Raw genomic sequence first — 12,605 nt, 5'->3', positions numbered from 1 at the left:
TTTAAATATTGATGCTTTTGACAAAATGGTTTAACATTTAATTATTTTTGTTGTGTTAAGGTATAAATTACCTTGTAAATGAAAATCAAATGCAGGGATAGGTGCCAAATTTTACTGACTGTGAACACCATGCTAACCCTGGGTGACACATTTCTTATTATGTAGACTAATTTTCAAACCACATTAATTCTGTTTGTTAGTTTTAATGGCTTAGACATGTTAAAGATTGGTAGTTACTTTTCCTGAGCATGAGCTAGATGGGGTAAGTAATTCAGAAATTTTTATTGAAGTATCATTTTGTGTTTCAGCTAAGAAGGAAAATCCTAGTAATATTTTTTCCATGGATTTAATGTAATGCTACAAGTTATTACATAGGAATTCACTTTACACATGAAATAAGCACTGGTAAGAGTCCATTCCTAGAAGGAAGTAACTACTGAACAAAGGCACGATAGGTAAAGCATTTCTTTTTTTAAGTGGGCACTGAATGCTTTGGGGTTGTTTGTTTGTTTGGTGGTTTTTTGTTTTGTTGGTTTTGGGGTTTTGGTTTTGGTTTTTGCTTGTTTGTGAAGTCATTAAAGATTTGTGATTAATTAAAAGGTTTATTTATTTGCTTGGCTTACCAGATCAGAAACATTTAGTTTTAGTTTTGCATGAGAAACTAAGGGAGACCTCAGGGATATTAATTATGAACCCTAGAAACCTAATGCCAGCAGTGAGCATGGTGAACCTTGAGCAGTTATAGAACCATTCTAAATTTTATTTCAGTATTAGAGTTTTTAAAATTTTTACAAAATGCAATGAAATTTTAGTAATTTTAAACAGTCTGATTCAAAATCCTTTCTTCTTCCAACTCTCCTCTTTTATCATGTGTTATCAGCTTTTCAGTGCAAGGTTTTTAAGTTTTAGACTTGCTAATCTGAAACTTAGCCAAAAACAACCTTTCCAAGCTATTTTAGGCAAAAAAGGCCCAAAAGAGTAATTTCTAACATAGAAAAATAACAAAATTGCAACTGGGAGAAAAATTATTTCACCATCTACTTGTTCATTAAAGTCCTCATTTTAACTTTGGAGAGATACATGTATTTACAGTATGTACCATGCATGTGCATCAGTATTCCAGATTTCCCCAACAGTTGTGGTTCTCATTAGCATACACAGTATAACAGCCTAAAGCAGTTTCCAAAATAGTGGCCATACCTTGTGTTCTGGAGCATGATTTACTCTGTCAGGTAACAGACGATGTTAGATCAGGAAATGACATGCCAGTTTTGCAGTGTTGTGTCAATACCAGTGCCAGCAGCTTAAAAGATAAATACTTCATTAAATGAATTCAGAATGGTGGAATGAAGAGTGCTGTGAGTGCTGGCCTCCAGATTATTTTCGGGGGTTTGGTATTTTTCTTGTTCAGAGGAAAGTAAGAGCAAAAGTTCCGTTCAATGTTACAGTGGTCACTGGATTTGCTCTGCTCTCTTAGGGAATTATTACCAGCGTTTGGGTTTCTTTACCGGCGATTTGGTGTTCTTGGTTTTTGTTTTTCCCATCGTGCCTCCTTACTAGTTATGTAATGCAGAGTTTAGCAAAACTCTGAAGACTGTTTAGAGTTACTGCCTTTCTGTAAAGCTAACAGCTAAACACTGGAGTTGATGCAAACAAGTCATTTAGCATCTGAAAGAAGTGTTAACACTTTATTTACATTTAAATTAAAATAGACACTTATTTATGTGTTCTGGTTCTGAAAGGTGTGTGGTACATCTGCAGAGGCCTATTGTTTATTCATGCTGTAAATCCTTTGAAATGTGTTAAAATGCTTCCCACTCATTATAAAAATCCTGCCACCCATGGATTAGGGCTTTGATGTCACCAATCCTGCTTCAAAGGGTTCTTTCAATGCTATTAATCACAGTTTAGCCTCTGAAGATATAGCCAGAGAAAACATTTGGACATCTTGTGCTAGACTTGCTAAAACTTTGAAATATACAGAGTGTCTTGCATATGCAAGTCCGATATCACTTCCTCTCTCTTCTCCTAGGCTTTATTTTGAAAAGCTATTTTGTGATGACTTTGGCTTTCTACAAGTACAGAAGAAAAAGTTTAGGACACGTCATACCTTACATTTTAAAGAAGGCACTAGTCTTTCGCTTGACACCACAATATATTTTTGCCAGGGAAATTGAGTCAGTCTTTAAAAACCCGGAGTCACAATAAGATTGAGAATTATATGTCAAAAGGTCAAAAAATGGTGCTGTCTTATAATTTTCTCATCTCTCTTGTTAGTTTGTGAGTTTAAGATACTGTCTTAACACTTGAGGATCCCTGTGATTTCATAGAAACAAGATTGATTCTGTCGTCTTTTTGCTCTTTGAAATCTCTCAATGAGTCTCAGAGAAATTGATTACTAGTGATTGAGCTGTGTGCCTTTGTGCTGTTATTGTTTTCATCAGCTCAGTAGCTAAGGTCAGTGACATACCACCTTATCACTGACTTTTTCCTCCCCTCTAAATCAACACTGCACTCTGTCATGCCTGTGCTGAATGCTCTTCAGGCACAATTGGTAATGAGAGGGGTGTGGAAGAAGTGTGTGGTGTCGGCTATTTTTACTACTATTGTACAAACTGATTTTACACAGTAAAAATTTTTCTCTTCTAAGCTTCTTGAGTAGTTTTTGCAGTATGAATTTCTTTTTTTTTGAACAGGTAATTTGGCACAAGCAAGAGCCAGAGTGACAGCAGCATCTCGGTCTCTGCCTCCGCAGCTCAGTGCTGGGCGTATCAAGGTCAGTAGTGTTCCCTTCCAGAACACGCAGTTGTTTATAAAATACTACAGTGAGACTGTGTACACAATACCTAGCTGATGTGGGTATACAGTGAGGTTCTTACCACGTGAGAGTCTGCCTTTACCACCAGTAACATGCACCTTGTCTTGGAGCATGGTTCCCAGTTTTAGTGATGACCCTATTGTAGAATTCAGTGAAGAATCAATTTACTAATCTTTAAACCTTTGGAGTGGAATCTGTTACAATCTGATATCAATATCAGTCCTTTTATTCCAAAGGAGTCAAGGTTTGCCTGTGACAATTTTGATCTAGAAAGAGGTCTTACTAGGTAAAATTTGAATAGTGTATTTAACAGTATGAAAGGCAAAATAATTTTTTTAATTTTTTTTTTTTTTAATTCAACTTGAAAGTGAAAAACCAGGAGGTGTTTGTGACTGGTAGATAACTGGAAAAACATTACTCAGCAAAAGCACTATTCTGTAAAAAGAGCTGTAGAATTTAAATGCTGCTGAATTTTGCCATGAAAGTGCATGGCATAACTGAAAAAAGATAGGATAATTTTATGGCAATTAGTAGGGTTACGACTGAGTACACCTAATTTGTGGGGAAACTGTTGTCCCTTGAAGCTGATGGTATGTACACTCCCTCCCTGCTTCCTAAGTGGTACTTGTTAGAGTTAGCTTAGTTAAGGTTTGGGGGTTTAGATTTTTTTCAAAGCAAACAGTAATAAATTTTTAAAATAAGAGTGGTAACAGCAACTGCTCAAAAGTCTACAAAATTTTATGTTTTGAGTTTTCTATTTCTTCATGTTATCTTCTGGTATTTGGAGCTCAGGTTCAAACATCAGTGTGGTGATTTATGTTATCCAGATGTGTATATCCTTCACTGTACCTGCAAATACAGATGTGGATTTCAGACTATTATTTCCTGTCTGGTGTAAATACTTTCAGTGCTGAAGCGTGGCCTTTCCAGTTTTCTTGTGTCACATACACATTGTCTTCTACATCCAAATATATTCAGCACAAGCTTTCTAAGCAGGCATTTTAGTGATACAGCAGGATTGTAAGAGAGCAGTTCACTCCTAGACCTTTACTAAACACAGTCAGTTAATAAATACTGTTTAAGTGAGCTTTACTCATCCTTCAAACTTTTTAAAAGGAGCTAAAAGAAGACATGAAGAAGTGCAACACTATTCAGAAAATGTTAGTTTCAATACTTTTTAGATAAAATAAACTATTTCTTAGAAATTTGTAAAGCACCTAATTAAAACAATTTCAGGAAACATATTTTAAATTATTATTTTAAAATTTGTTTTAAAAAATCCAAATGTAATAATTTTGTTTGGAAGTTTTTTATCATTATTTAATTTAAGAGGGTTTTTTGCTTAACATATTTTTTGGTGTTATAGTATTTCATACCATACCAGCAGCAGGTGTAGTCAATATGCAGAAAGTCATAATTTGGAGTGACTTCATAAGGTGACATAATGTCATAAATCATTCTTTGAATATTGTTTCAAAACTATTAGAAGGAATCTTTTTAGTGATGAAACAGTTTGACTTTTGTAGGTCAGGCTGTTTTCCATTACAGTTGTAATTATGTGAATTCATATTGTAGGTCACTATGGCTGTCATGTAAAAATGTGACTTAATAGTTGAAATATCTTCATTTTTGTTTAAAAAGAGAAGATAGCGATTTAAAATGTGAGGTACCATGACATTCTTATTCTTAGATCATGACATTCTTTTTATGCTCTGTCACTTTCTGCAAGCCAGTTGTGAGAAGGCCTATTGTCTATTGTACATGAGGTTGTTGCCCTACCATAAAATTGTGTGGCTTCACAGACAAGCAGTGTTGAACATTAGTTAGAGACAAAACTTCTTAAAAAGTCTTACAAGAAAATCCCCTCAGCTTCAGGGTCTATCAGAATTTTTCTGATGAAAACTTCAAACGTTCCTTGTCAAAAATATTTGGAAATTTATTCTAGTTCTTACATTGCAGAGATCTGAATTTACAACTTCATTCATAGGAAGAGAAATCTAACAATACTGCTTTCAACCTAATTTTCTGAGAAAAATCGTTTTACATCTCCTCTGTGAGTGTTTTTGACCATCTGTCTTTCTGTGCATTGATTGCCTTTGCCGCCCCAAAAAAACCTCAAACCTAAACAAAACTCTTTGGAGCCCAGCAGTTGTAAGCCATATTTGATAGAGTGGCAGTCCCAAGATAGCCAGATTCTACAGTTTTGGTGAAAAAAAGCAGCTATGAAGAGGAGATGATACTGCCCTTTATTGATCAGTAGATATATGAGATATGGATATAGGAGGCTGTGAGTGGTCAATCTGCAAAAACATCACTGAGTCTCTGCTTTTCTAGACAAAGAGTCCTATTTAAAACCTCATTTTCATTGACATTTGGGCTCAGATCAGTCCTCAAGCTATTTGTTCTTGTTCTTTATTTAATCTTATTTAAAATTAAATTGTGTGTCTTTTAACATTAAATATTACCAGTTATTCTGAACTTACTGTCAGTGCTCACTGTTATGGCTTGTGTCTTCTACCTGACATCTACTAGAGATTTAGATAACAGTCCTCAGAAACTAGATGTCTTTCCAAGATAATCTTGAAACATTCCCATATCCTTCCCCATGGGCATGCCTGCTGGTTTGATTAGTTCATTGATACTTACTTTGTCTCATAAACTCATAAGATGTTTGATGTTACCTGTGCAGATAGGGCATTTTTCCTGGAATATATTACAGAGTGTTCTGTTAACAAACTGCATCTCTCTTTTTTATTCTCTTTTTAATGTATACCAGTGCATGCATGCCACTCTGGGCCAGAACATCACAGATTACAAAAACAGATTGAAATTTTTATGGTCATCGTTATTGAGCTCTGTCTTCATTTGTGCCATCTATGTTCTGAATCTTGACCTCACTAGATTTCTTTGGATTTCTTCCCCAACATAAAATCCATTTTTTTATCTATTATTACTTAGTGCTTCATTTCCTTTATATTTTGCATGCAGTCTCCTAAATACCTCCTGAAGGTAAGAGTCTCAGTTACTTTATTGAGAACTGTAATTTTTCAGCAATTATTTTAGTGTCCAGAAGAGTGTTCTTAAGTCAGTGAGTGTTAGAAATGATTGTGTGGAGCAAAGTCCGGGGAGTGTAGCACAGGTGCTGACAACAGCATTATCTGGTTTATACAAATGCCACCTGGTCAGAGCAGATGGTAAATTGCCATAAAGTAAGTGAATGCTGAAATGCTGTTAATGCTCCATGCAAACAGGATGCTGGTTAATTTTCTTTAATTTTGTTGGGCTGTAATGTAGCAACACAATCTGCTTGTTATGGATAACCACAGTTATACTCATTCATAAATTCTGGTTTCATTTTGATATGAACAGTTGTACTAACAATGTAACTGAAATCTATAAGGAGCAGTATGTTCACTGTCCATGTATATCCTCTAAAAATAACTCTTCTGCAATGCTGAAAAAGTGGTGTGCTGTGGCAGTTCGGTAGGATAAGATTGCTGAGATAATGGCAATATAAAGTAATTAATAGTAACCACAGTAGGAGAAGGGAACAGACTTAGATGTTCTGAGACTACCTACTTTGTTTGCCACTCATTATCCTACTGTATTTTTTCCATACATGAGCAAATGAGGCTGTTCAATTTATTCCTGACTGTTACAAATATGATAACTCTTCTTATAGTACAAGTCCTGTTGGAGTCCATTGTAGTGGCAATAAAAGGAATGCCTTTTAGAAATCAGTTCCTAAAGTATTGCAACTTGACAGCTGTTTCACTGGCTGAGTATTATACTATCATAAATCTAGAGTGCTCTTACACTATGAAAAAGAATTCAAAATTCTTAGAGATCTCTCCAAAATCAGTGTGTCCTGCATCTTGCTCTCTCTGATAAAGTATTCTGAAGTACTCACACCTGAAGGAATGACTATAACAAAAACTGAATCCAGCTTTCATAGGCAAGGTGAGGTGGGTCTGCAGTGTTTCTGGAACAGTCCTAACACCAGAGTTTTGTCTTCCAGGTTGACACAATGGAGGTTATGCGGCATCCTGAGGAAACAACTAACATGAAGCGGCAAACTATGGCTTCCTATTTTAGGGTACAAAAATTAAAATTAAAACAAGTATTTTGATAATAAGACCAATGGATATATGTAAAATATTTGTGGGATAGTAAGATCAAAGAGCATTATCAGAGAATTTTTTTATTCTGTTACAAGGCCTCTGTAGATTCTAAACTTTTCTTTGCTTTTTTCTCTTTGTTTCCTCGTACTTGTATTTTTGTTATTTCATTGAGTACATTGATAACAGAACCTAGAGCCTAGACTATTTACTGTCTAAGATGCTAGAGGTCTAGAACAGGTCTTGTTATAAGCAGAACACAATTTTGTGCAAATAAAACAGATCCTATCACTAAAGTCTTCATATTTTTCACAAGATGAGGCATACATACCTTTAAAGATTAAGATTTTTCATTTATGCTAATAAGTAAAAAACAATCCATCTTTTGGAAGTACTATTGTAAATCACACAGGTTGCCATTTTATCAGTAGTAATCCTGTCTGAGGTAATGCACATTCTGCTCATGTGTTTATATCAAACAGGCAAGGACAGGGCATTGAGAATGTTGGAACTGGAAGCTTAGGAGTCAAGAAAGTGCTAGTCTGAGACTCTTGGTTATTGTTTTTTTCTTGCAATCATTGCAAAGTGGAAAAGTTTTCAGCAGTTGGCTCTTGGGCTGCACTTGTGCCATGCAGAATAGGGAAGTTCACAGAGTTGTGCTAACCAATGTGAGTCAAAGCTTCAAGCTGTGTAGGAGTGTCTGATCAATTTGTTTTGTAGAATAGTGTAAGGAAGGCTATAGAGGAAGCTGGTGTATACTGAGATGTTGCCTCGCTGTGCAGAGTGCAAGGACACTGACATTCAGACTTGTCATACAGGTGTGCACTTAGAGGGCTCTTGCACAGAACCACACAAATGCCAGCTCTGTACAAACTGTAAAAAGAAACAAAAGTGTAATGGGGGAGAGATTGTGGAAGTAGACTGTAATACACGTGCAACCTGCAGCAAGGTGATGACAATGAACTTGGAATTGTAACTGATTTTGAGACACATATGGTTATATGAGATTGAACATAGTTGACAACACATGCTTATGTGCAACAGCTCAATGAGGTAAGTATGGAGCAGGAATATCAGTATTCAGAGGAGTCAGTGGAAAAAATATATATGCTCTGATCAAACATTTTTCATTTCAGTTTAAAATGAAACAGAGTAAATTGGTTTGTGTGTCTCGGGTGGATAGGAAAAGAAGTAATGGACTTACATTTCAGTGGCAAGATTTATGTTAGATGCTAAGAAGTTTATGAATAGTCGTGATAATACAGCAGAACAGATTTCTAAGGAGACTGTGCACTTCATATTCTCAGTGGTTCTGAAAAATTCGTATAACAGAGATGTACCTGAAATGTTGAAGATACATCTGGTGTTCTCTATGGACAGAGCATTGAACTGATGACTTCTTGCAACCCTTTCCTGGGTTCAAAGATTCATTTGCTGTGAATTTCAGTGATTGTTTCATGGTAAAGCTTGTATTTCTCTTGGGGATATTTGATCAATCAAGTGTGTCTACAGTAGAATTATAGTTAGGACAATTTTCAACTTCATTTTTTTTAATGGACATTCTTCAACTACGGAAATGTTATATAAGGAGAAAAGAAAGGTGTAAAAAGTAAGAGGTCAGATTCAGAATATTTAAATTTTTTAAAAGTGAAAATTTTTAATAGGTTCCATGTTTCACCTGAAATCTTTAAAATGAATAAAAAAGCAATGTAGATTAACATTACAGATTAAAATATAATCAAGCATTACAAACTGTTTACAAATATGAATCTCCTGCTTAAGTCATTCCATTGCAGTTTTTTGTCAAGTGTGTGCATCTTTTTTATTTTCTTCACTAGTATTCCCTCATGGATCTTTTATCCAAAATGGTTGTTGGACAGCCTCACTTTATCCGCTGCATTAAGCCTAACGATGATCGAGAGGCGCTGATGTTCTCTCATGAGAGAGTTCTGCTGCAGCTGCGATACACTGGAATTCTGGAAACTGTCAAGATACGTCAGAAAGGGTATTCCCATCGCATCCTCTTTGAAGAGTTTGTAAAAAGGTGAGACTTGTATCATAGGGCTGTTTTCCTAATATTCTATTCAGTAAGATAGATTCTATGTTTAAATACAGAAAGTTCTACAAATGTTGTTCATAGATGTGTGGTCTCAATGTCTAATGAGGACAGGGACTTTCAGAGATAAAGACTACAAGAGATATCTGATCTCTAATGGAAAACAGTCAGTGTGAAACCTACAGCAAGCACAAGTAGCAAGCCTGTCCCCATGGTTCTCTCTGTAGAGGCAGCAAGTGGAAATTATGCATCCTGCTCAGGTAATTCAAGGATTTTGGAAGGTCAGTGACCTTCAACCATCGTATGAAGCTGAACATGCACATTTTTAAGAATGAACTGATATGAAAGCTTCAGCTTTAGCTTTGCGGAGTCATCTATCTTAGAGATATCATGAATGATAACCAGAACTCTGTTCACCCTAACCCTTCTCATGGCTGCTATTACTGGCTTTAATACATATTCTCAATCTCAAAAAATTACAAATTTTATTCAGGAAATGCTATTGTCTTTATGATGGCAATGTAGCTTCATGATAATTATGGTTTCCTCTATATTTTAAATGTGTCTTTGTGTGGTATTTACTGGTTTTCAATGTGTAGAACTGGCGATTCAACAATGAGCAGAAGCACTAACATGAACCATTTAGGCAACAGTAGGAGCAAGTAGTGAATGGCTAGATCACGGTGTGATATTTTTTTAACTGAATGTTGCTTATCCAGACAATATAGAATTAATGATTCTACTGAAAGCGAGTCATTAGTCTCACTTCAGTGCCTGGTAAAATTAGGGAGAAGATTATTCTGGGAGGTATTGAAAAACACCTGAAAGACAGTGCAGTCACTCATCACAGACAGCACAGCTTCATGAGAGTAAAGTCTTGCTTATCAAACCTGATTTCCTTTTATGACAAAGTAACCCACCTGGCTGACGTAAGGAAGAAGCCAGCTGATGTCATCTTCTTGGATTTCAGTAAGGCTGTTGATACTGCCTCTCACAGGGTTCTTCAGGACAAAATGTCCAGCACACAGCTGGATAAACCAGTCACTGCAATGGGTGAGCAACTGGCTCACAGTTTGGGCACAAAAGGGTTATAGTGAATGGGGTGACATCAGACTGATGTCCAGTCACTCATGAGGTTTCACAGGACTCCATCCTCAGCCATGTGCTCCTCAACATCCTCATAAATGGCTTGGATGCAGGCTGGAAGTGATACTAAGCAGGTTCACAGATGATGCAAAATGGGGAGGACTTCAAGGAGTCAACAGACTTCTTGAAGTCAGGAAGGGACTGCAGAGAGACCTCGACAAATTAGAGGGCTGGGCAACACCAACCAAATAAAGTTCAGCAAGGGAAAGTGCCAGGTTCTCCACCTGGGCAACCCTGGATGTGCAGACAGACTGGGGAATGAGGTGCTGGGGAGCAGTGCCACAGAGAGGGACCTGGGGGTCCTGCTCACTGGCAGTCAGGAGGGCCAAGCATGTCCTGGAGGCATCAGGCACAGCATGGCCAGCTCGGCAAGGGAGGGATTGTCCCACTCTGCTCTGTTCTGCTCTGGGGCTGCCTCACCTTGAATATTACATGCAGTTTTGGCCACCACAATATAAGGCATTAAAACTATGCAGAAGTGTGCAAAAAGCACAGCAAAGATAGTGAAAGACCTTGAAGGGGAGCCATATGAGGAGCAGCTGATGTCACTTGGTCTTTTGTGACCTTACTAATTTTAGTAAGGTCACACCATTCTAGAGCACATTTAACAGATTAATTTTTGTGATCATTAATAAATGTAATCAATTTGCAATATCCTGAAGGAGCTGAAAGCAGAATTATTAACCACAACTTTTATTCAATTTACACGTAAGTGAACTAAGATTAACTCCACAGAAATTAGTGTAAATTGAGAGGAAATTAAGCCTTCTCTTATCAGGAGATCCTTTTCTTTCAAAAATGTGCTGAATTTGAGTACAACCTTGAAAACTAATGGTAATAAAACCAGCATTGACTGTAGCTTACCATTCCTGCAGATAAGAGCAAGTTGTGGTTAGCATCTTGTCAATTACTCCCCAAGTTTTTAGTCTAACTTGATATAATTTGTTAAGGAAAGAAAATCAGCACAAAAAGGGAAGGAGAGGGGAGTAGATTTAATTTCCACAACAGTAAAGACTTCTAAGTTCAGAGTATAAGTGAAAGGAAAAGGAGGGAAAGGAGATGTTCTTGCTCCTTTGTTCAGCTCATGCTTTATTTTAAAACAAATTCTATTCTCTTTTGCTCTTGCAAATAAAATCAAACAATATTTTATAAAGCTATCAGTAAAACAAGAAACATTTTTCCTCAACTTCCAGCTATGACTAGTCAAGTGTTTTTAGGAACTAAGTAGTTGAATACATAAAAATGTTTGAGAAAACAGGTCAAATGCTAAACAGATTGGCACTTCTTTGTTCATAATCAAAAAGACATTAGGCAAGTATGAAGAAGAGTTTCAAAATGTCAGTTAATGTAAGGATATCAAAGATTTTTTTAAGCCAGCAAGTTAATTGGTATTTTGATCCTTTTGAGCAACGGAACAACAAAATGGATGAGCCAGCATTTTTTCTCCCTTGATGTTATTAAACAAATAGGTGTGCTTCTTATCTGCCTGTTCAATAATGCTGTTTTGTAAACTCTTAGCAGGAAATATGAGGACAAAACAATCAAAGGCAGGGAGCAGACCCATTCAGAGTTTATCAGGTGGGAGGTAAACAAAAGATAAAGCTCTGTCTAACATTACTCTTTACTGTCTTCTGTTTTCATGCAGAGCAGATTATTTGCAAACCTGGATGTAATTTATTGGGTTAAAAAACAGATGGTGAGGAGAGGACTTAATTGTAACTCATTCACACAATGTTTCTTCAGCCAAGTATATTACCATCTGTTTTATGTATATAAATATACATATTCTTTTACTTAAAGTAGGAAAAATGTAATCTGCAGTCCCTGTAAACACAGTATTCCTGTCAAGTCTTAGACGCTGTGTCTCCCTTGGCCCTGTCTTGCGCCCCATGACATCACGCATCTGTCTTATGTTTGCTGTGAAGCACCATGGCTTTCAGGCTGGAATCTGAGATTTTAGGTGCAGGTTATTCAGTTGATCAGTCAACCAGGTGTGCCTGCAATGAGGGGTCATGTGGTGACCATGCACTGCACAGCAGTTTAAAGGAGCTGTGCTTTCTCATGGGGACCTGCACTGAAGGTCCCACTGGAAGGAGCACTCCTTGCTGAGAGCCCCTGGAGCTCTCATGACATGATGTGGTGTGCAGGTGTGTCCTCACCACACAGCCCCCAGCTGGATCCTCCTTTCATGTTGCATGTTCTGTGCAGTGGCTTGGAAGATAAGGGACTCAGTAGGCTGATGGTACTAAATGGTGCCATGCTTGTGTTGCTTCATTGGCTTATAGGAATGTGTTGAGAACTTTTGCACAAATTCCATTTAAGGATTGTCTTTTTTCTTTTCTGCCTGTTTATGTTAGACATTAGAATTTTTGTACTGCATTAAGATGCAGGATAAACTTTTACTATAAGCCATTTACCTATTCCACAGTAGTGAGATGATCTCTGATCATACAATCATGGCAATACC

General features: G+C 36.8%; 1 protein-coding gene across 1 annotated transcript in view; it reads left to right on the top strand.

The window, feature by feature from the left end:
- The window catches only part of MYO3B (myosin IIIB), a 207,385-nt gene that overhangs the window by 112,400 nt on the left and 82,380 nt on the right, over positions 1-12,605 (top strand). Inside the window, exons 25-29 of the mRNA XM_058809484.1 lie at positions 2,697-2,776; positions 5,807-5,827; positions 6,837-6,914; positions 8,775-8,980; positions 11,657-11,716. Coding sequence (XP_058665467.1) covers positions 2,697-2,776; positions 5,807-5,827; positions 6,837-6,914; positions 8,775-8,980; positions 11,657-11,716 — 445 coding nt within the window. The remainder of the gene's footprint in view (positions 1-2,696; positions 2,777-5,806; positions 5,828-6,836; positions 6,915-8,774; positions 8,981-11,656; positions 11,717-12,605) is intronic.

This window comes from Ammospiza caudacuta, chromosome 8 (assembly GCF_027887145.1).
Source record: "Ammospiza caudacuta isolate bAmmCau1 chromosome 8, bAmmCau1.pri, whole genome shotgun sequence".
Taxonomy (NCBI): Eukaryota; Metazoa; Chordata; class Aves; order Passeriformes; family Passerellidae; genus Ammospiza; species Ammospiza caudacuta.
The sequence above is the reverse complement of the archived record's forward strand: the minus strand, read 5'-3'. Positions and strand labels throughout refer to the sequence as shown.